This window comes from Mytilus edulis, chromosome 10 (genome assembly GCF_963676685.1).
Source record: "Mytilus edulis chromosome 10, xbMytEdul2.2, whole genome shotgun sequence".
Lineage (NCBI taxonomy): Eukaryota > Metazoa > Mollusca > Bivalvia > Mytilida > Mytilidae > Mytilus > Mytilus edulis.
The window spans coordinates 77,277,896-77,303,345 of record NC_092353.1 but is presented as its reverse complement, the minus strand read 5'-3'; the positions used below and the strand labels follow the sequence as shown (position 1 = coordinate 77,303,345).

The 25,450-nt window shown below is 31.9% G+C and overlaps 1 protein-coding gene across 1 annotated transcript; it reads right to left on the bottom strand.

The window, feature by feature from the left end:
* Positions 1 to 303: 303 nt before the first annotated feature.
* Positions 304 to 24,006, bottom strand: LOC139493000 (ankyrin-1-like). Its single transcript, XM_071281145.1, has 5 exons — positions 23,751 to 24,006; positions 20,876 to 21,093; positions 13,072 to 13,168; positions 3,202 to 3,395; positions 304 to 2,922 (listed from the first exon to the last, which is right to left on the bottom strand). The coding sequence occupies exons 1-5, from the start codon at positions 24,004 to 24,006 to the stop codon at positions 304 to 306; spliced, it is 3,384 nt and encodes a 1,127-aa protein (XP_071137246.1).
* Positions 24,007 to 25,450: the final 1,444 nt, after the last annotated feature.

The window sequence follows — 25,450 nt, the reverse complement described above, 5'->3', positions numbered from 1 at the left end:
AAAGAAATAGTGTAAATATCAAGAAAAAGGTATATCAATTTACAAATTGCTTTTCAAAGTTCAGTACTTCTTTCATGAAGGCTATATATACGGGATGTAAGCTCTCATGTCTGCGCAACTTATTAAAGCATGCATTGATGTCAGTATATACCACCAGACAACATGTCTAGCAAAATTCAAATGAAAAGATGCAGAAAGTGAACACTTTTCAATGTTTGTAATCTTGTTCAGACAAATAAAAATTGACAATCTATTTTTTTGCGAAAATTACAGTTTACTAGTAAACATTTCTTAATCTCCATTCTAAAAAGGTTCTGCATTGTAATCTAGTAATATCTTTACTATCTCTATATTTTTTAAATCACAAGCAATGCGCAAAGGAGATTTTCCATCATTTCTACACTTATCAATGTCAGCCTTGTTGTCCAGTAATACCTTTACTATCTCTTTATGATTATTCTGACAAGCTATAAACAAAGCAGAAGTGCCATTGTCTGTACCCTTATCAATGTCAGCCTTATAGTCAAGTAATGTCGTCACTGTCTCTATATGTTTATCCTGACAACCAAAATGCAAAGGAGATGCCCCATTATCCATACACTTATTAATGTCTGCCTTGTTGTCCAGTAATAATTTTACTGTCTCTATATGATTTTTCTGACAAGCGATTGACAAAGGAGATGCTCCACCATCTTTACACTTATTAACGTCTGCATTATTGATCAGTAATATCTTTGCTATCTCTATATGATTATTATTACAAGCAATATACAAAGGAGATACACCATTACAGTTGCACTTATTAATGTCTGCCTTGTTGTCCATTAATAAATTTATTATATCAATATGATTTTCATCACAAGCTATTAGCATAGGTGAAGCTCCCGTATCGTCACACTTGTTAATTTCTGCCTTGTTGTCTAGTAATACCTTTACTATCTCTATATGATTTTGCTTACACGCAATATACAAAGGGGAAGCTTCATTATCACTGCACTTATTAACGTTGGCATTGTTGTCCAGTAATACCTTTACTAAGTCTATATTATTATTTTGACAAGCTATAAACAAGGGAGTAGGCGAATTTCCGTTACATTCATCAACGTTGGCCTTGCTGTTCAGTAATAAATTTATCAAATCCTTGTGATTTTTTAAACAAGCAATAAGCAAAGCTGTTGCTCCATTATCTGTACACTTGTTAATGTCTGCCTTGTTGTCCAGTAAAATTTTCACTATCTTTTGGTGATTGTATAAGCAAGCAGTAAATAAGGGAGATTTTCCCTCATCGTTACACTTATTAATATCTGACTTGTTGTCCAGTAACAACATTACTAACTCTATTTGATTTTCCTGACAGGCAATAAACAATGGAGAAACTTTACCATATGCACACTTATTGATATCTGCTTTGTTATTCAGCAAAACCTTTACTATTTCTATACAATTATTCATGCAAGCAAGAAACAAAGGCGATGTACCTTTACCGCCACATTTATTAATGTCTGCTTTGTTGTCAAGTAAAAGCTTTACTATCTCTAAGTGATTATTCTGAGAAGCAATACACAAAGGAGGTACTCTATTATTTATACTATCATTAATGTCTGCCTTACTGTCTAGGAGTAACTTCACTATCTCTATATGATTTTCCTTACAAGCAACATACAGAGGACAAGTTCCATCATATAAAGACTTATTAATGTCTGCATTGTTGTCCAATAATATCTTTACTGTTTCTTTATGATTATTCTCACACGCTATATACAATGGAGATACTCCTTCATATGTACACTTATTTATGTCTACTTCCTTGTCCAGTAAAATCTTTACTATCTCTGTATCATTATGCTCACAAGCAAGATACAAAGGAGATAATCCATCATCATTACTCTTATTTATATCTGCCTTGTTGTCCAGCAATAGCTTTACAACCTCTATATGATTATTGCAACAAGCTATACACAATGGCGATGCTCCATTATATGTACATTTATTTATATCTGCATTGTTGTCTAGTAATGCCTTTATCAACTCTATATGACCCATCTGTGCTGATACATACAAAGGACTAATACCAATATAGTTACTCTGGTTAACATCAACACCATGATGGAGACACCACTGAATCAAAGTTATATCACCTAGGTAAGAAGAGTCTAACAGTACAGTACTTTTGTTATTAACATTGCATGTCATAGCTAATCGTCTCTGGAGTGAAATATCTAGTGTATTTAAATAACATAATAACATATGCCTGAACTCTGGTACCTTCATATTGATGTTATTAAACAAACTTTGTACTCTACCTGATGACCAGTCATCAATCAATCTCTGCAAGTACATATGATGATATTTGGGTGGTACAACAGTAACAAACTGATCCTGGTTTTCTTTGTTTTGTAATAAAAATCTCTTCTCAATTACCTCACTGTTTGCATTCTTGATCAAACATTCAATCATGTGCTGCGCAAAATAATAAACCAAAAAGTCAAATATTTTATCATGCAAAGTTTTGTATACATCTTGTTCTTTTATGATAAATGTATGTTCAAGTCCTCTTACTTCATCTAGTAAGATAAGTCGAGATGTACCTCTGTCTAGTTTACACGCCTCACATGTGTTTTTTATTCTTTTTCTTCTTTCTTTATCTATCTCATCTGTCAACCATTTTTCCTCTAGTCGGTTATTGAACACGACAAATAGAGCCAAGACACAATATTTTTCAAGATGTCGTTTTATATGCAAGTTGTCAATTTCTCCTTCATAAACAGAAAATGGATTTGTGAAGAAATCTGTAATACTGTGCTCGGGATTTTCTTTATACAATTTACAGAGGAGTGGAAAACAAGCATATAAATTGCAGTACTGAATAATTTTTGACGCTTCTGTTTCCAAATATAGTTCTGCTATTGACTGCTTTTCTGTCTGTAATAAACATAAATCATCTGACTGCAGGTTGCATACACACTTTCGAAAAATTGATAATGATTTAAACTCTTCATCCTGATATACTTGTAAACGACATGCCACGATGATTTTTGTGAGTTTGTTATTTAGTAGTACTTTAATTTGCTTTTCGACTGATTCCCAGCATCTACGGTCAAACTTACATATAGAATAAGTTCCACAAAAATCGTCAACACAAAACACTGTTTTTTTATTCGGATTGTAATAGTTTATTATATCATGTGCATTTGTAATAACCAAAATATCATAGTCTTCGTCTTCCATTTTTAATGCCACATGCCGTAGAGTTGCTGTCTTTCCAACACCTGAGCTAGCAGTAATTGTTACACAATCACTTTTCTGTAGACATGCAAATACATAATTGGCTGCTCTTGTTTCAACATAGTTTGAGTTATTAATCCTCCATGCGTCCAATGTCTGTCTAATTTGAACTGAAATATAATGCATACAAACATGATAAAGAAACTTTAAATTGATCTGATGTCAGTATTATTAGTAGAGAAAGTAAAAGAACTTATGTGTCAGACTTACTATTCGTTTCCGGTTCATTTTTACAGTAGCGTGCTTTGTTTTAGTTTTTACAACCAATTTGCAGTTCATACTCCCAAATGAATTTATGCTGTTTTGACCATTTATATTATTCCTTAAGACAAGAGGCATCATGTGATTGTGATATTGTTATGGTTGAACCTTTAAGTTTTTTTAATATTCTGATCGGCTTCGTAATATGGTCTAATGATTCCAAATAGACAAATATCCACCTAAATTAGAATGCAGCAATTGTAGGCAATCGTACGGTCTTCAACATTGAAAAAAACACCGTATCGTTTAAACCGTTTTGAAAATGCCTGACAGAGAGAAAAAACATTTAAATTAATTGAATAGATACAGATTTTAAACAAAACAATTCACGAAAAATCAATATGAAAGATATGAACCAATAACAATCAATGTACTACAGATTCCTGACTCGATACAGCACATATAGAATGTGGCAGGTTCAAACATGTTTCAATGTGCCAACTTCCCCTATCCTAAGCCAGTGGTAGAAGCATTACACATCCAAATCCAATGAATTTGGTGTAAGATCAGAATTATGAGAATTTTCAATGGGTTATATTTAATCATGTTAACTACATATCTTCTTGAATTTTTACAATATATAAAGAAAACATGCTGGAATCTGTAGAATATGAAAATAAGGAGATGGATTGAAGAAAATAGTTTTTTTAGTTTTTATTAGTATGATTGTTTTTTTAGGTTAGGATTTTTAATACAGTAGAAATCAGCTTTTATTAATTGCACTTTTTGCAAGTTTATCGTTAATTTTCAATATACTAAAGTAATTTTGTTGAAATAAAGCTTCATTCTCGCCTGCTAAGATAAGTTAAAGATAACTGTATTTTCCAAAGAATTTATTACAGTGTAGAAAGTTAAATGTTTATCTTAACGGGATTCATAAATTTTATGACACTTTCAGTGGGTCAGTCTAGTCAATTAGAGTTCAAATGATAGTCGTCTGCAAATGCAGCTGTTGCGATTTCAATACTTTGTTTTGATCATCTCTGGAAATCATGTTAAATTAGTGTGATATTTTATGTCTTATGTTCAGACGTAAACAGATCGTCTGTATCATGCGATAAGTTAACAATGTCGTGAAATTGTATTACGAAATGATTGTAAATATTGTAAATATTTGATTAAAACGTAGTTTTAGCAAATATTCGAGTCAGTTTTATGTTATGGAAATTATAATACTAATGGTATAACATTATCGTCGAACTCCTAAATCCTAAATCGTCTAACTTTATATGAACAATTTCTTCCACTGCACATTTCAAAACGTCTCCGCGACAGGATATGTGGTTCAATTGTCAAAGAGATAACTATCCACCAAAAATTAAAAATGAAGAGGATGTAACAAGTTTATATTAACATATAAATGAACCAAAATTAAAAGAAAAACGCAAAGTTTAACCCAGTTTAAAAGTCCGAGTCCGATGTTTGAATATGTAACAGTATTAACTAAGCGAAACATCATGACAGTCATGGCTTAAAGATAAGCTTTAGGTAAAATGCGTCTATTTTCTTCTATCTTTTATCATATGATAAAAACAAAATCGGAAATTGAAAAACTGGTAATAATGTCAAAACCTTCAAAAATGACAATTTGATCTAAAACAAAACAATGGATCACACTTTGAGCAGATTTGCTACGTAAATGAAGATCTCAGGCTGATATTAATGGTTTTGCCTAAGTAATTTAGATACTAAGTAGGAACAGTCAACAACAAAATCAGAAACAAAATATCAGCACCCAAAACAAATAACAAAAATATAGTAATACAAGAATTATTAAACTCGGAAAGTCCATCAATGGCAAATTCAAAAGCTCAAACACATCAAAAGCATAAGAAATAACTTTCATATTCCTGACTTTCTGACAGAATAAGGTAAATTTATTTTGTGTATAGCTCGCTTAACATGTCAATTGTATAACAGTCGATTTATATTCCATTATATTGACAACAATTTGTATATACAAAAGATCTCCAATTTGACAAACTTGAAGTGATTGATGTAAAGAATATAATATCATATTGTATGTATTTATTTTTTCAGTATATCAACACAAATTGCCTTTACCTGTTTATGGCTAAACATACATGTAGACCATTATAGATATATAATTGTCCCGAATGTGAATATATGGAACGCCTTAACTGTCTCATAGTGTAATATTTAATATGTTTTGTCGATTTGTCTTTATGTTATGTGTAAATCCTTTATTTTCAGTCAATGCATCTCTGTGATATGTCACAATTAACTGTTTGTTTGGTCAAACAATTATATGATATGTCATTGCTATTCTTTGCTACTGTATGTGCAATATGCATTACATTATGTTGTATATATATCTACGCAAATCTAGTACATTGTGTGCAAATACCTTTTACTTTATGTGCAAATACCGATACGTTTATGATAACCGCCTATTTCGTTATGTGCAAAAATCTATTACGTTCTAGTATCTGGTAAACGCTTTTTGTTTTAGCACAGAATATAATTAAACTCATCTACGATATAACCATTTACAGTATAAATTGAACCTTGAAAAAATCAAAAGAATGTAGCATGTTTAAAACAAAATGCAACCGCATTTTATTACGAAGAATTTGAACGGAAAATCTATTAATGCTCTTTCACCTCGACCAGCCGGGTTATTAGCCATAGCTTACATACATTACTTATTACAAATGGCTTTGGAAGGCGGCTTATTATATACTGTAAACCAACTTATTTTCGCAGATACTTTATTCCTCGTATAACCCTTTCTAGACCACTTCGCGGCTATTTAATTTCGTGCTTTTCTGATTTACTTGCTGAAGTTTGATAAGGAATGATCTAAGTTTTACATATTCGTGACGATTTATATTCGCGTTATATTTCTACTCTCAAAGTTAATCGCTCGCAATAATAAGTTGGTTTACAGTTTATCAATTATCTTGAATTCTTCTTTAAATTAGCAGGGAATTTTTGTAATATCTAATTCGATTCCCCTACAAATCAAACTTCTGATAGAACCAACAAAGGAAGCTCCATTCTTTTTTAAATGTTTCGCCACTGATCATTGACTGAGAAATCGAAAAGAGCAAATAACTCTCGTTTGGTCTCTTTTGGAGAGTTGTCTTAATGGCGTTTATACCACATCTTCAATTTTTTTAAAGTCAAACGGATCAATGTACTCATCACAGATAGTTTTTGAAGGCGACTAATTATTCATATAAATATAAATTATCTGCGCTTTTAAATCGTAAAAAAATGTATATATTCGTGTATCTTCATATCATATGTAGCCTTTATGCCATTATTTGTCAAAACGACTGAAGAATAACTATAAACATTTATTCGAGGTTTAGGGTTGGGGTATCAACATCAGTTTTTGTCGGTTAACAAATGTTCAGCTGGGATTGCAAAAACACCCTCATTCTAAATAATTGTCTTTACAAATCACGATAATATAAATCTTTCATAAAAAAAATCATAACACATTCATATATTTCTCAGATATATATTCTATTTCGATTTAACAGCGGTATACTACTGTTGTCTTTATTTAACTTAATTTTAAACGATGAATCAAAATTTGTACAAATTCTAATCGAAATATGAAAATAGCTGACGCTTGACCTGTTAACTTGATAAAATTGCAACCCCCAGATATATTTGTTGTAAAACGGATTAATTGTTATGAGGTAGTTTCCAAGAAGGGCAGTCGGGGGGAATGATAAGAATTCACTTTGGTTCTCCGGACTGCACCCCTGATCTAGAAATATATTGCGTGTTAGGATAATTTAGTATTTAAAGTATATTTAAATATATTGAGTATTTCCGAATAATATATTCACAAAATTATCTTCCAGGTGGGCTGTTCCAGCGACAGACGTGTACTAGCTAAATGCTTCCATTGCAATGACGCCCCCATGATTGATGTAGCAGATGAGGAATCCTGATCATAATTTGAATGTTATTGCGATTTATTTCCCATAACATATGTATATTATTCTGAATGATATTCCAAAAATATACATTTATTTAGTGATTCTTCCGTCCCTGACGAGTAACAACATTTCTGTCATATTGCGACGGGAGAAAAGGGGAGTATAAAAAAGAAGATGTGGTTTGATTGCCAATGAGACAACTGTCCACAAAAGACCAACATGACACAGAAATTAACAACATTACTATAGGTCATCGTACGGCCTTCAACAATGAGCAAAACCCATACTGCATAGTCAGCCATAAAAGGCCCCGATAAGAGAAGGTAAAACAAGAAAACAAGAAAACTAACGGCCTTATTTATATAAAAAAAATGAACGAAAAACAAAGATGTTACACATAAACAAACGAAAAACAAAGATGTAACACATAAACAAACGACAACCACTGAATTACAGGCTCCTGACTTGGGACAGGCACATACATAAATAATGTCGCGGAGTTAAACATGTTAGCGGGATCCCAACCCTCCCCCTAACCTGGGATAGTGGTATAACATTCAGAGAGAAATATGACCTTGTGCAATGCCAAGTTACAGGTATCGACAGATTGTAGATCCATGAATGTGTATATGTATATGACATACTTGTAATATTTAGTGTTGAATTGATAACCTTAAAGAATAAGTTTATGTAAAGGAGCGATAAATGTCCGCGCACGGTTAACAAAATTTCCGTAAAAATGAGCTCGAGGATGTGCTATCCCGTTTGAAATAAGTTGTCTACAGGTACAACTAAACTTCAAAACCAAATCTTTATATCTATTGAAAAATTTCGTAAAGGTTTTAAGTCATTTATGGTAACGATATCCCTGGTTTAATAGTTTACCAGTAATACATAGATTGCGATCGTTAAAATCAAAAACATCACACCAGACACGGGCTTAGCGAACGAGCTGTGAAATATAAACACCGCAAGATAGTACCAAAGGAACATCAACATCTAAAAATGGAAAATAAACAATAGGGAACGAATAATCGTCCCTTTTGCCGTAAATTTTAGTATGGAGTTTTCCGTTTAATACCGAAATATCTAAATCCAGGAAAGGACAGTTGTTATCGTATCAATTTGATTTTTTCAAAGCAAGTTGCTTGGGATAAATTTCAGCAGTATATTGAGGAAATTCTTGATTATTTAACGACAAAATATCATCAAGATAACGGTAAGTGTTGTTGAATTTATCAATTAAATGCAATTTCGACGGGTCTTTACTGAGTTTAGTCATAAACTGTGATTCGTAACAGTACACAAAAAAAGTCTGCTATTAAAGTGGCACAATTAGTGCGCATGGTGATACCTTCAACCTGTCGATAAACTTTGTTGCCGGAACGTATATAAATATTACCATGGAGAACATTAACAGCTTCAATCATCTCATCACACCTCCAGTAAGTATATCTAGCGTATTTACCTCTCTGATTAGAGAAGAAGGCTTTAAATGTGTTGCAGCAAATATATTTCCATTCAGCTTTACCAAACGACCATTTAATTAGATAGGAAAAATTTTGTTTAATAAGATAGTGTGGAAATGTAGTGTAAAGAGTAGAAAAATCAAAACTGTCCACAGAATCAAAACTGTTAAGGGAAATGAACGACAATAATATCTTAATTCAATGAAGGATTCATTAGCGGCTACATAAATCGTTGGAGATGAAACTGGTACATGTTTCACGCTAGAATAACTTACTTATCAGGGCTCTTTAAGAACGAACAAAGTTAATCTTCACCAATAATAAATAATCTTAAAAACTAAATCATCCTGACACTCGTTTTATTTCTAGTCCGTCGGTGCAGACAGGAGAAACAATGTGAACTTTGATCTAGATGTATGTACTGCGAGTACTCTCAGATCTGTATTTAGTGTGTTTTTGTTTTGTCCTTGGGATGTACAAGTACGCCATGTTCTCTATGTGTTTTTATTAGATGTTTTTTAATTATTTCAACTGATTTAATAGTTTGTTCTTAGGTTGTACTATCACAGACTGCCCAAGGTTTGGGGATGGTTAGGCGACCACTAATATGTTTAAACCCGCCACATTCTATATGTGCCTCTCCCAAGTCAGGAGCCTGTAATTTAGTGATTGTTGTTTGCTGCTGTTCAACACATGCGTTGTTTGTTTATTGTTTTGTATAGTTCTTGTATTGTATTGTTGCACCACAGTCCCAAGATTGAGGGGAGAGTTGGGCAGCTTAGTGTCATGTTTAACCCCGTAACATTCTGTATGTGTCTCTTCCGAGTCAGTAGTCTGTAATTCGGTGTTTGTCGTTTCTCGCTTTGTTACACATATTTTTTTTACGTTTATTATTTTTTACATCAATTAGACAGTTACTTTTCATGTTGAAATTGTTTAACATTCGTCATTCCGGGGATTTTTTAAAGCTGACTATGAGGTATGGGCATCGGTCATTGATTTTTGAAGATCTTAGGGTGGTCCATAGTTGTGTGTCATGTGGTCTATGGTGTAGAGTTGTCCCATAGATAATCATACCACATCTTCTTTTTATATCACTTGTATGAGGTTGATTTTTGTCCCTTTTTCACTCAAACTTTGAATTTTTAATTTCTTAATCTTCTTTTGATATTATATCACAGTCATAGTTTGTATAAAAACTCGCCAAAATGTTCATGAGGGTTTTGGGGAGAGGAGCTGGCATTTGGGGCAGGCTTTCCTCATATGAAGGTATATACATATGTGCCGTTAGAATGGATAACTTTTTTAAACGTCAAATATATCAATGGGTTGTGATTACACCAAGGTTATATGTCAATGTGTCAGTAACTTTCCTCTTTTTTTGAATATATTTGTGAATAAATCTTGAGAAATTGTAAAAAAAATATATAAAAGAATTAATAATATGATATCTGAGAAACATATATATGAATACAGATTTTGCCATGGATTATTTGTATGCCCCATCTACGATAGTAGAGGGGCATTATGTTGTCTGGTCTGTGCCTATACAGTAAACGCAGTAGACAATTGGTCTAGATCTTTGCCCTAATCAGCAAATTTGGATACATAATCTTAAAGCTGATTTGCAAATAACGTAAAAGTTGTTTTCATTCAATGCAATTGGTATTTTAACTTTATAAGTATTTGCACATAATGTTATAGAAAAAAAGTAAAATCACAAAAATTCTGAGCTCCGAGGAAAATTCAAAACGTTACTTATGACCTAAAGTACGTATTATATTGTTATTTTATTTGCCTTTGCTACAATTTTTGGTTATTAAAAGTTGGTGTGAATTGGTACTTATACATCCAAACATTGTGTCATGGTACCATGTCAATGTTTTGTCTTACACTTTTGCTTTGTATATATGCCGTTTTATTTGTTGCTTTCATATTTAATTGTTTGTTTTTATAATAGATTATAACATACCGTTTGAATTTTTTTGACATTTTCACAAATTAGGTCTGTTTGTTTTTTGTTCATCCATTGAAGTCAATATAATGAAATTGTATGCGACTGTCATACAAATGTGAGGTTAAGCTTTCTATAAAATCAGGTTTAATCTCCCATTTCTTCATAAGGGAATGCTTATACACAGCCAGGAATATAACAGATGTTTTGCGTTCGTTTAATGTTTTTGAGCATTTTTGTTTGCCATTTAATAGGGAACTTTCCGAGATTTTTTTAGTTTTAGAAGAAAACATCTCTTCCAAATGCAACTAATATGTTTTCAATAAAAAAAAGATCCAGTTTTTCTAAAATATTTGCATTTGTGCTGAAATATCTGTTTTATGAAACAAAATGAGACGTTATCTTTCAATCCTCTATAGATTTGCGAATGAGCTAGTTTAAAAAGTAAAGACATCAATTACTTTTATAATTTTGCATTACTGAAATTCGTAGATTTAATATAGAATGGAAATGGGAATGTGTCAAAAATATAACTACCCGACCATAGAGTAGACAATAGCCAAAGGCCACCAATGGGTCTCCAATGCAGCGAGAAACTCCCGAACCCGGATTTTATGTTCACCCACTTATCGTTTCTAATATTGAATATCCACATCCGATTCAAGTCATTTGTAGATAGTTTCACAGGAACTCTGAAGTCTGGTTTTGATTTTTGATAGATGTAAATAATTGGAAAATATGTTGTGTGCATCATTTTGCAGACACGGCAGAACAACGTTTTTTAAACTACACTTATGCACTCAAATCTATAACCTGTAAAAGTTTTTATACATTTGTTTTCATTTAAAGTTTTTTTTCTCAAGGTTTTGAAGTCATTAGCCAACACATAAACGTTGAGAAATTATTTACATAACCTGCCGGTTATATATGAATATGAAACTTGCTTATAGGCAATCAGAAAAGCAGTTGTCAGTTTTGACATTCTACAATACATATTTGTATTTGAAAGTTTGGTGGCATTGAATGTGATGCAGTAAAAAATATATGATATATACATTCAGATCTTTTACAACAAATGCAAGTTCTAGAATAAGTAGTCTTCTGTCTGTGTCCAGAGAGGCGTCGCAAGATGTAAAATGGTATAAAGTTATGAAGTGCCTGCTACAAACGAGGTGTCAACCCAATTAGCAATAGTATTGACTGAGTAGTTCTAAACATTCATAAAAATACCCCGCTTATCATTTGGTACATCAGATTTGCGATCAAAATATTTACATGGACAAAAAAAAAGATGTAAAAAGTAACTTAAAATAGAATATTCCGAGACTCGTCAAGAACAACTTACTTATCTTTAGGTTAACATTTTGATACGGAATACCGAACCGTAACAAAGGAAAAGTCAGGTGGTTCCTGTAGTATAAATAAGAGAACTAAATTCATGACTTGTATGAGTAAGTAGTTTACTTTTATTACATGTATGTACACTCAAAGTCAAATACGTATAAGCCAAGATTCAAAATATACCCTTCAAAAATGGCCAAATTATTTTAAAAAAAAAGTCAACCTTGCCTAAAAGAATTCAAACCATAGTTTCTTAATTATTGCAATTACAAACAGTCATTTAATAAAGGTTTGCTGTAAATCACGCATATAGTGATGCACTGACTATTGACCATTTTGAGCTGCTGATAATATCATTATATAGTCCAAGAGCAGCGATATTGATCCAGTGCTACTAAACATAAAAAGTTATTTGCGTCCAAACCGATGTTACTTCTATTACTTTTTCTAATTATTACGGTATACCGCTAAGGTTGCACGTTTTTAAGAAATGTAAATGCTAAGTTTGTTTTTATACTGTATAACATATGACTGTTTCAATTCAAATCCGTTTAAAACCCCAACCCCTAATAAAATCCGTCGAAAATGTTTCTTAAGATAAAATTGGTCTCACGGTGACTAAAAAAAAACGGTGACATATGTTTAAATGCCTTATATGTTCAAGTATATTGATGTTCATACCTGAGCTATTATTCCTTTCTCATGTAGATCAGTGAACCTATGGGTTTAAAGTGTTGGTCTCATTTGTTTAAGGTTGCTTATGTTTCCACGTTACTAAAAATTTATGACTCGGTCAGTATTTCTAAGTACCTCATAACTTGCATGGTGTTATATCCCTTACCTCTTATGTTCCAAGGTACCGTTGATGTGTCTAAAGCTGTTGTTCTTAATTCTATACATTCAGTAAGCATAGTTTGGCCACCTACTCTTCCAACAGCCTGTAAACATTCAAAAGGACAATAAAACAGTAGTATACCGCTGTTCGAAATTCATAAACTTCACACAATAACATCTCCCTCTTTTCTTGGCATGCTTTTTCAATTATCTGATTATGGTGACTCTGTACAAAAAGACTATTTCTAGTCAGCTTTGAAACATGTATCATCTGATTTTAACCAAATTGAATTTTGTATTTGACGTCCATGTAAAACCTTCTCTTTCACTAATTTAGCTTCATATATTAAGTGAACACAGAAAAGAGGGACGAAAGATACCAAAGGGAAAGTCAAACTCATAAACCAAAATAAAGTGGCAACACCATGGCTAAAAATGAAAAAAACAAACAGACAAACAATAGTACACATGACACAACACAGAAAATTAAGAATAAGCAACACAAACCCCACAAATAACAAGGGGTGATCTCAGGTGCTCCGGAAGGGTAAGCATATCCTGCTCTACATGTGGCACCCGTCTTTTTGCTTATGTAATAACAAATCTTGTAAATAGTCTTATTCGGTAGATCACATTCATGAAAGGGGAGGGGATTGTAGTTACGACGTAATAAACATATCCGATATCATTTGTGAAACGGTTATTCCATAACGGTCAACCAACTTGTGATGGCGTCCGTAAAATTTACGAAGGAATGATTTTAACTTAACCATTTGGAACTCTTGGTTTTATAGCTTCCTTGTGAGCAGCAACCCTCTATTTTTTGTTTGAATCAGAGTGATCCTTAACAAAGTAGGATTTAAAGACAAGATACTTTTATTTACGTTGGCCATTTTTTTTTATGAAACAAAGCAATACCAACTCTTTCAATATTTGTCTTTTAGTTTTGAATGTGGATAATTGTGTAAAGTGTAGAAAAGTGAAAAAGGATTAAATAATTCTACCTACATATCAATTTTCTATAACCTAATAGTTGTTTCTCTAACTTAGTGAACTGTTCTATACAAAGCAAGATTTCCAATGCATTACGCATGTTATGAATACTTATGAAATCAAACAAACGTTGCATTTTATACGTCTTTTCTTTTTGCTGATGTAAAAATACTCAGAGTGTTTCTCAACATTGTGGAAATTTGAAACAAAAATGTATATCAAAACCTCATAATTGACAAGGAGAATGAATACCATATTGTTTTACAGTACATTGTGTTTTACAGGGGAAAATACTTTTCTTTCTACCCACTTAATTTTCTCTAAACGCACAATTTGTACCATAAATATCGAAAACTCCAAATGTATGTACCATATTTTACGAAGAAATGATAGCAAAAACCTGTTATAAACTTCTAGACAATTTTTATGGCCAATTTTGGTCATTTTTTCTTTTTTTCAAAATCAATTACTGCGACCTTGAAACAATTTGTAATACTATATTATTCTTCTATGTCAGTTTTTGTATTCAGCCAAACACTTAGATAATTTTTCATAATGATAAATAAACAAACTTATCTAATTTTGCTTAATATTATTTTATCAACTGCAATCAATTTTACAGAGCTTATCATATACGCTCCTGATTCATACAATTTAATAAAGTTAAACTTTTCTTTTTGAAATATCAGTCACCTAGTAACAAAAGCTCAAAGGCAAGTTTTTCTAGAATACTTTATAAAGTTATTAATGTTAACGTTTTTATTGCTTTATTAAAGAAAAAAGCAACAGTAGTATACCGCTGATCGAAATTCAAACACCGATTGAGAAAAAACAAATCCAGGTTATAAACTAAAATCGAGGAAAACATATCAACTACAAAAGGGAAACAACGGAACAACAGAAACCATAAAGTGGAACAAAAACTAACTTCAATGCAACATACTATAAAAACGAATTTTTATATATGAACTGTCGTATTCCTGAATTGGTATAGAACATTTCAATAAAATATGACAAGTTGAACCTGGTTAAGTGGTTTTCCAAACCTTCAGCATTTATGGCAGTGTTAAAACATAGCTAAAATGACAACACTACGCAAAAGGAATACAACACAAACAAATTCAATAACACTCAGAACAGAGAAACACATAAATAAATAATGCAATTTCGACATTTCAACTTATAAATAAGACCAAACACCAAAAATTAATTTACGACAGTAACTAACACAGTACAATAGAATAATGAACTGTGCGCCACACGAATGTATCGAATCCATAAAAAGCAATGCCACAGGTAAGTTTCAAAAAATTAAATACAAAATCGGGACCGATTTACACACTTCCACCCATATTTTGACAAATATCAATACAAATTGATAAGAATTCTTTTGTAGCAAAACACAAATGACAATTCAATTTATAGGTAGTAGAATGAAAATTTTGAGCAAACAATCTGTTTTTTACAGACATGTTAAATGCGAAGCTTTTTTTGTAACTATACTTTTTATAAAAAAGGGTATATAATGACGTTTGAGAAAAACTATTCATATAACAGTAAATAATAAATTTTAGGCATGTACTTTCTTTCATGTTGACTTATTAATTGATCTTTTTGCATAACAGTTATGCAGTTTCGAGTTAACACACAAGAATAAATCTTTAAATTTAGAATAATTTATATGAGGAGGCAATTATGTCCTCCTACAATGTTGAATATTTGTCTTTCTTTTCCTGTTGATAACTTTTTGTTGTTTATAACTTAACTCTTTATTTCATAGATTCATATGATAACATTACTATTTGTAAAAAATATTCTTCCCAAGGGAATATCTTCTAAAGAGTCGACTGGCAATTTCGACCACTTCCCGAATTGGTCGAATTTTGCTTGCTGATAATTTTTGTCATTTTCAGTTTAACTTCCTAATTGTTAACTCTCCTTGTCTATGTAAAAACATACCAGCAGCGCCTGTATACGGATCATATATCTTCCAATTAATACGATATTCCCGGGCTCGTATTTTCTATCACGATTTTCTGGATAGAGGGTTGCTCCTGACAAGAAAGCTATCAAAATTGACAGTGTTCCAAATTGCGAAGTTGAAATCGTCCCCTGGTAAATTTTTGTGGGTACCAATTTTCGAGGATATTTGATTTCGTGGTTTTACCGAAGTCTGCATACAAGCCAATAATAAATTTTGTAATTTCGTTGTACATTTAATTTCGTGGTTCATCTTTAGCCACGGATTCCACAACAATTTGTATCCAACAAATAATTATGAAAGCACAGAATTTCAATGAGACCACAGAACAGACAGTGTGTCCGTTTCACGGATAATAGAGGATATGTTCCTCTGGTATCTTTCGCCACCCGTTTTTATGCCAATAAGGTTTAATAAGGCGAAACCTGAGACATGGTTCTACAACGACTAGTAGTTGTTTCAGTCCGATATTTTAGAGTGTGCAGTCAATAGTCAGCAGTCAAGACAATCTGACAAATATTTCAAACAAATAACTTGATATAGTAAAAGTTGGTTCCATTTGGTTGGGATATTTCACAAAGAATTAAATTAAACTGTACATACAAATTATTGACATCGGTTAGGATAATCTTGGCTTATCATATGAAATATAGATGCTGACGGACAGAGGGCGTGTTTACTTTAATGCATGGCTAGATTTATGGTGGAGCCTTTTAAGAAATAAAAATATTGTCTGTTGTGATGAATTAAAATTAAATCCCAATATCCAAGGATTTTGAAAATGTAATGATGATCTGATATCACAACAAATGATAAATTTGCAGAAACATACAAGTAAATGTATAATGTATGTATTTGAGAACATATGAGGATTTGGACCGTACGCGTACGGCCTTGACCATATGCGTATTTTTTTTCAAAAAACGCATACGGTCTGCTTTAATTAAAAAACTCCGACGTTGGTCAAGTTTATTAAATACAAATGTATATTACAGATCAATATATCTGAAATATCGAATTGATATTAAAAGTTGAATTGTAAATGAAATTAAAAAAAATATATATTTTAACTATTTAAAAGAAGTCACGTAGATTTAATGTTAAACTCCTGTATTTAGCATGTCAGTTATATATCAAATATGATTATTCTCATTGCAATTGAAGTTACCCGGTGTAAATTTTCTGTTTAAAGGAACTTTACTATAAAACCTTCAAAAATAATGGGCAGAAATTTTCAAAAAAATATATTGCATATCAATGAGAAATATGATAAAAACGTGTCAATAACTAATTCATATAATTTATTATTATAAGGCTGACTTCTTAGGAAGAAAGATAAGAAGTTAGCAATATCCGATGTGCCTTCATAGATCAGACATCAACCATGATGCTAACGACATTTTTACCCGCATTTAAATCAGCCTGATCATTCATCGTCTCCATGACAGTTCGCAACTCTCCTGCTCGACGTAGACTTACTGTCATATATACAAAACACGTTAGGTATTTATCACATTTGCACGAAACTTTATTCATGCATCAAAACTGTATTATATGTTCAATTAATGTTTGGACACCACTGTTAAAAACCCTCATTCAAACTAATACAAACTTACAGCTATCATTTTGGATTTTGCGAGTCACAGACGTTTCAAACCAGATCGCATTGGAAAAGATGAAAAAAAGAAAGGATCGTTTCTTAAACTTTCCTTTGCCAGCAAAGGTCTCAATGGCGTCATCTTGGTCAATATCTTTCATCACAAATTAGTTACATTGTAAATCGAAAAATACCTCATTATTTTAACGATCACTTTATACCAATCATTTCCTACCTCTATAACAAGCCAATAGCAACTACAATTTTCAATAACAAACTATTTTTTCAGGATCTCAATAATGACGACTTCAAGTTTTTACCTCATGATTGCAATAGTGCTGGTTCCCAATAAACATATCATCCGGCTGGCCACGTTATTACCGGTGACCTCAACATTGTTTATAACACTTACCAAAATGTGTTGGGTCCGAAACATCGTGATCCTAAATCCATCAATTGGAAATACAACTTAACAATACAGATGGATTTAGTCAAGGACTATGTCAGGTAAAGGGCTGAATGCGACCACAAAGACGTAGATATTCTTTTCGAATGGATTAAGACTGGGAGGTCGTTGATACAAATCAGAGATATAAACCGAATAGGTAAATCATAAAAGTCCACAGTAGAATACCGCTGTTCGAAATTCATTAATCGATTGAGAGAAAAACAAATCTGGGTTACAAACTAAAACTGAGGGGAACACATCAAATATCAGAGATCAACGATACAACAGAACCACAACACTAAAATACAAAACTTTACGATCTAAAATCAACCCATTTGATCCAACTACATATATATCCAATTCATCTTAGACCGTATGGGTATACTCATATAGTCCGACAGGAGGAGTGTGGCCAGATCGTACGAGTATAAGCATACATGGTTTGATGATCAAATAACTGTTGCTTGACTAAGATGGATTATCGGTGTTTCTTTCCTCAGAAAGATTTTTTTGTCATAACAAAGTTTTTGTAATGCCTTTTTATAAAACATAATAAAAAGTAGGGGTCACCGTGCTATATTTTAAGCTTAAAGACGTGCAAAATTGCCCAAATTTGTATATGTTCCAGTCCATATGAGTATATAGACCATACGCGTATGGTCCGACCGTATGCGTATGGTCGGACCATATGGGTATATACTCGTTTGGTTATAAACGGGCCGGACCATATGAGTATTTAGACCATATAGGTATATTTTTCAATAATATGCATGAGAAAACTTTATAAAAGAACAATGATTGCTACATGCAATTGTATTATTTACAATTCAAATAACATTAAATATTGATGCCGAAGTTAGTTTCCATCGCTAAATGTATTCTTGAATGGATGGATAGTGTGACATTTACGTCCACACGGCACCATAGCTTTTCTTTGGTCCCAGGTCATTGCGATCTGTCTACGGTGAAAAAGCTCTAGATCTCCAATATCATAACATGACTGAAGTACATCATATCACCAGACAACTTTAAAAAATAAACTAGTGTCCTTGCCGGTGACGTCATTAATTTTTTTTCAAACTAAACACGTATAAGTATAAAAAATTATTAATATTGCACTGCTAATGGACATTTTGCCATTCACTCGTAATAACATATCGGTAATGAAAAAAAATGTGTTTAATATAGTTTTGACTAGTGATGAAATTTACTGTGTGAAACTGCTTATTTTATTTTGTTACTCTTGTTATAACTAATTTTTGATGAAAAAATACCTTTGGTAGTGTCTTTTTAATGACGTGACAACTAGAAGGGTTATATAAAGAGGTAAGCATAAATGTACCTGTAAATAAAGGCAACAGTAGTATACCGATGTTCAAACTCATAAATCCATGGACAAAAAACAAAATCGGGGTAACAAACTAAAACTGAGGGAAACGTATTAAATATAAGAGGAGAACAACGACACAACACTACAATGTAACCCCGACTATACGCGTATGGTCGGACCATATGAGAATATACCCATATGGTCATGACAATACGCGTATGGTCCAAATACTCATCTGGTCCGGTACATATATATTGTTCTTAAAAAAAAACATGTATGTGAATTAAAAAAAATCTATGAGAAAAAATTGTTTTACCGCAAAAAAATTCTTGCTACAAATGCAAGTTGAAAAACATAATTGCTATTTATCCAGTGTAAAAGCTTAAATAACTGGTTTTGTTGAAAATATGTTGGATAATGCAATGAATTACCTGTTTGTCTTTATACAAATAAGTAGTCTTACACACATATTATAAATATGTTTCAAAATTTTAAGATTTAGACAAAAACTTTGACAGATTGTGTAACTGTATTGTACAATCAAAGATGGCGGTATTCAGTAAACCTACCTTTATATTTAGAGATAAGTCTTTCGATACCATCATTGTGATACAGATTTGTTGGACGAATATTGTACAACAGTTGTATAGAGTTTGAGAATGTATTTAAGTTACGTACGCGCGTCACTGTTCTTGATATCCTGTGGTCGTTGATGGAATATTTATTCCATGTTGGTCAGCGGTTTGTATGATGTGTCGACTATTATATAAAATGTTTGTGCTTTTATCTATTATGAATGTTCCTGCGTGTATTTGTATTTCTGTAACATAGTGTTTTAGCGAGAGAGAGAAAATTAAAATGTCATAGAGCGAGGGGTTTCGCATACCATTTAAACAGGTTCTATCAACCATTGTTTTCCTTTATTGTGTTGTACCAAGTCACGAACATAGCAGTTGCTATAAAATAGTTCGTTTCTATGTGTGTTGGCGTTTGATTTTGTGCCACTTTTGTGTTCCTGTTGTTCCTTTGTTTTCCTGTTATAAAAGATGTGTGTCCCGCGGTCTCGGTTTGTAACCCGAATCGATTGACGACTTTTGAACACAGGAATACAACGGTATTTTATAGAAGGTTGAATTCCTGGGATAACGGTGATAACTTCCCTGACGGAATACGTTTTGTTTGATATTAGTAGAACGGGCTACAGCAGAACCACTATGTGATGTGACAAGTGTCTGGAACATTTACTTCATCACAAATGTAAAATATTAAAAACAAGATTTCTAAGTCTTAGTTACTGTTTAGTGAATTTTTTATTTAATCAGAAATAAGCATTTTTGAAAATTGATATATATGAAATGTGCGTAACTAAAGTATCAATCATACCCTGCACCTTTTACTTAATAAGATATAATAAATAAAATCCTTTATTGAATAACTTAATAATCACAACAATTTTTCATACCTCAGTTATATCATTCCAAGCTGAGCTGAAAGATAAGTTGCTTATCTTTCCATCTTTGTTGTGTGATATATGGTTCCTATAGTACTTTATTCTTCCCAAATCAGCCGATAGTGAAGTGTCTGTTACCAATGGCAACTGATCATAATGATCCAACTCAGTCAAATTTACTAGTAATGTTATCATCAAAGTCACATCAAACGTTTTTGAATTTGGAACACCTGTAATTAAAAAAAAATTAATATAATTGTAAGCTGTGAAGTGTTTTGTTGTTAAGTTTATTCCAGATATCTGGTAAAAATCCGTTAGCATTTAATCTTTGCTGGCTGTAAATCAATACAATATTATGACAAGAAGCTTTGTTAAAAAAAACCTATGGAAAAATACATGATATGATCATAATACTAGTACTCATTTGAAATTCCCCGTGTAAAGTCTCATTTTGTCGGGACCGTATAAATACTTAAATTAACATAAACATTCGAATAAGCCAAAACCTCTATGATACTTGTAATCATGGTGTTAGGCTTGGTAGCACATCAGATGATTTATCTCTTATTTCTTCAAAGTGTATACCAGTTCAAAACTGACCAATGCCAGGCATAGTATTCCTTTCCTAATGAATTGTTTCTAAGAAAAACGGCAACTGGGGTATCGAACATAGTAGGACGAATAACATCGAGACATATTCCGTGCATACTTTTTCAAAGGGCCGTATTCGACACAATTTTGTACCCACTGGTTGTACTTGGAAAGTTAAATTAAGGGATCTCAGTATAAATGGTGAACTCTAAGCTGCTTTAAAAACGAAATTAGAAACTGGTACGTAGATATAAATTAAAGACCTCAACTAATCAAACATAGCCAACTCATTTGATTTAAACAATTACTTCATCACCCATGACATGTTAAATAGTTGAGCAAAGTAAAGTAAAAAATCCCCTTACAAGCTTGAAAAAAACCGGGTTTTAGTGAATGAGTCAATCGACTACTTCATGAACTCCTTGTAGTGTTTAACGTGTAATCGATCCACTCCAGTAACAAGTTGTGATAATTGTCACTTTTGCAGTACATTTTATTAATTGACTCTTTAATAAATTAGTGTCATACTTCATGAACAATAGTATTTAATGATTATTATTGTAATTTGCTGTTTGTCAATTACTTTTTTTTTCTGTTGTCGTTAGTGGTATTTCATCATCAAAATCGCATAAAAGTAAACGAATGTTAAAAGGACTTTAGTCAATATTTTCAGCTTTACTCCATGGTAATCGCTAAATCTAGCCCTTTAGATATTGTTTTGCACTTCAACTTTATATTTTAGTTTTTTTCTTTCAAACATTGTTATTAATATATGCTTTGCAGTATGGCCTAGTTACAGTTTAACAAAAGCATTGACAAATTTAAGTTTGACAGGTACAGTAGAAGTTTTTAATTTTATTTTTGGTATTTTGTAAATGAACAAAGTCTCCAAATATTAAACGCAACCACATGGTTTGTGTTGTATGGGACTTTGTTGGTCATGTGCTATTTGTGAATTTTTGCTGGACCGATTTTCTGTACGTCTATTATATTTTAAAAGACAATGAGAACACTTTGCATTCAAACTGTGATTTAAGCTTAAAATACAAATATTATTCAAATCAAAGTACATGGATAGATAGATCTTGTGTTGCCTATCAGTTTTGTTATTCAAGTGTCAGTGTATCTATTTTAGTGTCCAAGATAAAAGGTAAAAAGACCAAAAACTGTGAATAATATATTATTTGATAACAATGTCAATCGTCGACTGATGATTTCAATCACTTTCTCAAACTTGCAGATTTATCGAAATTGACAATTTTGTTGTGTACAGTTCTTCTCTTCTTTTTTACTGTATAGTTTCTCATAAAGAACAAAAAAGAAGAAAACAATCATCATTGAAGTATCAGACTGACAATTTTGACTATATTGACTTATATGTAGATCTTTGCTGGCTGATAATACTGGCTGATAAAAGTATTACTCTAGCTATCGTTGTTTTCAAGATAAAAAAAAACAAGGATGAAAATTGACGTTGTATAAATTTTTCAATATTAATAATATCATATTTCCTTTTATATTGAAAGGCAAATGGTCTAATAAGGAGCCAACTGAGGATGTATGCAAATCAATTTGTGAATCATGTTTAGCGGACCATTTTTACTTGCTACAATTTCCCTCTATCTACTGTTACACTACGAAGAAATGTTAAAAAAAAATATATATATATAAAGACAATTACTTTTATTAAAATCCTGAATTAAACAAATTTTTTCAAGCAATAATTTCAATAATTTGTTACTTTTAATTAAAAAAAAAAAGGTACAGAACCAGAACATAGATCTAAACGATTTTCTTATCACCACCACATTACTACAACAATTTCAATTTGGTAATAAATGACTGCACAGAAACATACATGTAATAAGGGCCTATAGTTGGCACCCACAGTTATCCCTTTAATTTGTCGATAACTTTTACTGCCGAAACTAACATAGGAGTGTTTGGCGAGTGCAAACATGTTTATCTTTATCTTATGTTGTATGGGCTAGTCCCAAGGTAGGACCCTGTAATTCAGTGGTTATAACGTTTGTTTCTGTATGTCATATTTGTTTATCGTTTGTTATTTTGTATATTCATCACGCCGTTGGAATAGTGACAAATTAGAGAAATTAAAACCTAACAAGTGTTTACTTTCTTTTCTTATATTTAAATGCGAAAGTTCATCTTAAACAAATTCGCCGTATGAGTTCTCTGACCGTCTCCAGTTTTTATTTCATCTATTTTCACAATTGTTTTGATTAGTAAACAACTTGTAATTTTTTACTAAATTCTTCAATAACTATGATTGACCTACCAAAACGTGGAAACAAAAGGTTCCATTGTGATTGGTTGATTACTCTTTTCGTTTTCAGGTCATTCAAAGTGGTGTTTGCTTTTCTTAGAGATGCTTTTAAACAGGCTGGATCAAATTCACTGTCGAACAAAGCTCTCACTGCACGAAGGGTGATTCCCGACAACAACAAACTCATCCTTGCATAGTTTTCTTCTTCTTCAGATATGGTTGTTATGTTACTTTTAAAAGTACTCTTACGGGTTGTATTGTCTTCCATTATTCTAATATTAATTGTTTCTAAAAGAGATTTATTTCTATTTTATTTTTCTAATATTAATATAAAACACAAAGCTTAGTCGACAAATTTCGTATCACACTCGATTTGCAAAGATCGGTTTCCCATTGTGTGCACTTATTTATTTAATTTTTATGTACAAAAAGTTAGTACAAACAAAATTAATGGTTTATAGGGTTGTTTTCATTGTCATATTTTCCCTCTGTATAGAGGGTTATTTTTATACTTGCATTGCAATATGTTGCTAATATAAATAAATCTTTTGCCAAAATTAACATTTTTTATGCAAATTCTTTGAGTATTCTTTAGTGCAATAAACTGCATTTCCTGTATCAAATATATAACTCATTGGTGAAGACCGTGTAGCTGTGAATTCTCATGTCATTTTGTCTGTTGTTGAGAGTTGTCTCATAGGCAATCATACCACATCTTCTGTTTATAAATAATATTAAACATATTGTCATTAGAGGTTAAAATCTTGTGTATGTAGTCGACATGAAATGTTGGTGGATTGGGAACGTAAATTGATCTACAGATAGTAGTATTGTCAGGTTTGTATTCATTTTTTTCTGTCCATTCTTGTTTAAAAAAAATTATGATATAACTACAACCCATTTTCTTTAATATTGTAAAGATTGTTGCCAATCTTTAATTTAAAACAATATCTTTGGTTTCTGGATATCAAATAATGACTAAACAACTTTTAAAAGTATCAGAGATTATTATTATCAATAATAATAAATACAGGTAAATGAAATACAATATGTTAAAACGTTTGAATGTGTTTTTCGTGTATGCGTTATTACCTCTTGTATTCTTTCAAGCTTGGTTCAAATTCGTTTCGTTATAAGAAAAATCCGGTTTTTATAATACTTAGCACGCCTTATCCTTGCGTGTAAGAATATAGTCCGTAGCCGGTCAAGGTTAAATGTTATTATTAAAGTTATCGAGAATGTAAACATAGAATAATATTGAAGGAATGGACAATTTCATCCGACTTTACACCGATTTAGGAATATAAAGCAGGTAAAATGCAGTTACTAATGAAATGTAGGATTAATAACAACTGAAAAACAAATGATGTTTCCCGAATGCCACATGTTGGCGGAATTTCATAACGCAAAATAGGAAACTGTCAATTTTGCCGGGAACAATATTTTCGGCTAACAAAAACTATGGAAAGATAATAAAACGTTCTTAACAAATATGTTATATGATTAACAATGTTGAAGTCGTAGTTTGACTATAGAAGGGACAGACAAAAATGTACACTAGATACTTTAAGATTTCTAGACAAGTGATGTCGATGACAAACTTGGTGTGTTGATTTGGTAAGAGAGGTTTTAATCACTGTATTATGCTACAAAAAAGCTTGATAGTTCATGTTTAATGTGTTTTAATTTAGTATATCTTCAGACGTCTTCAG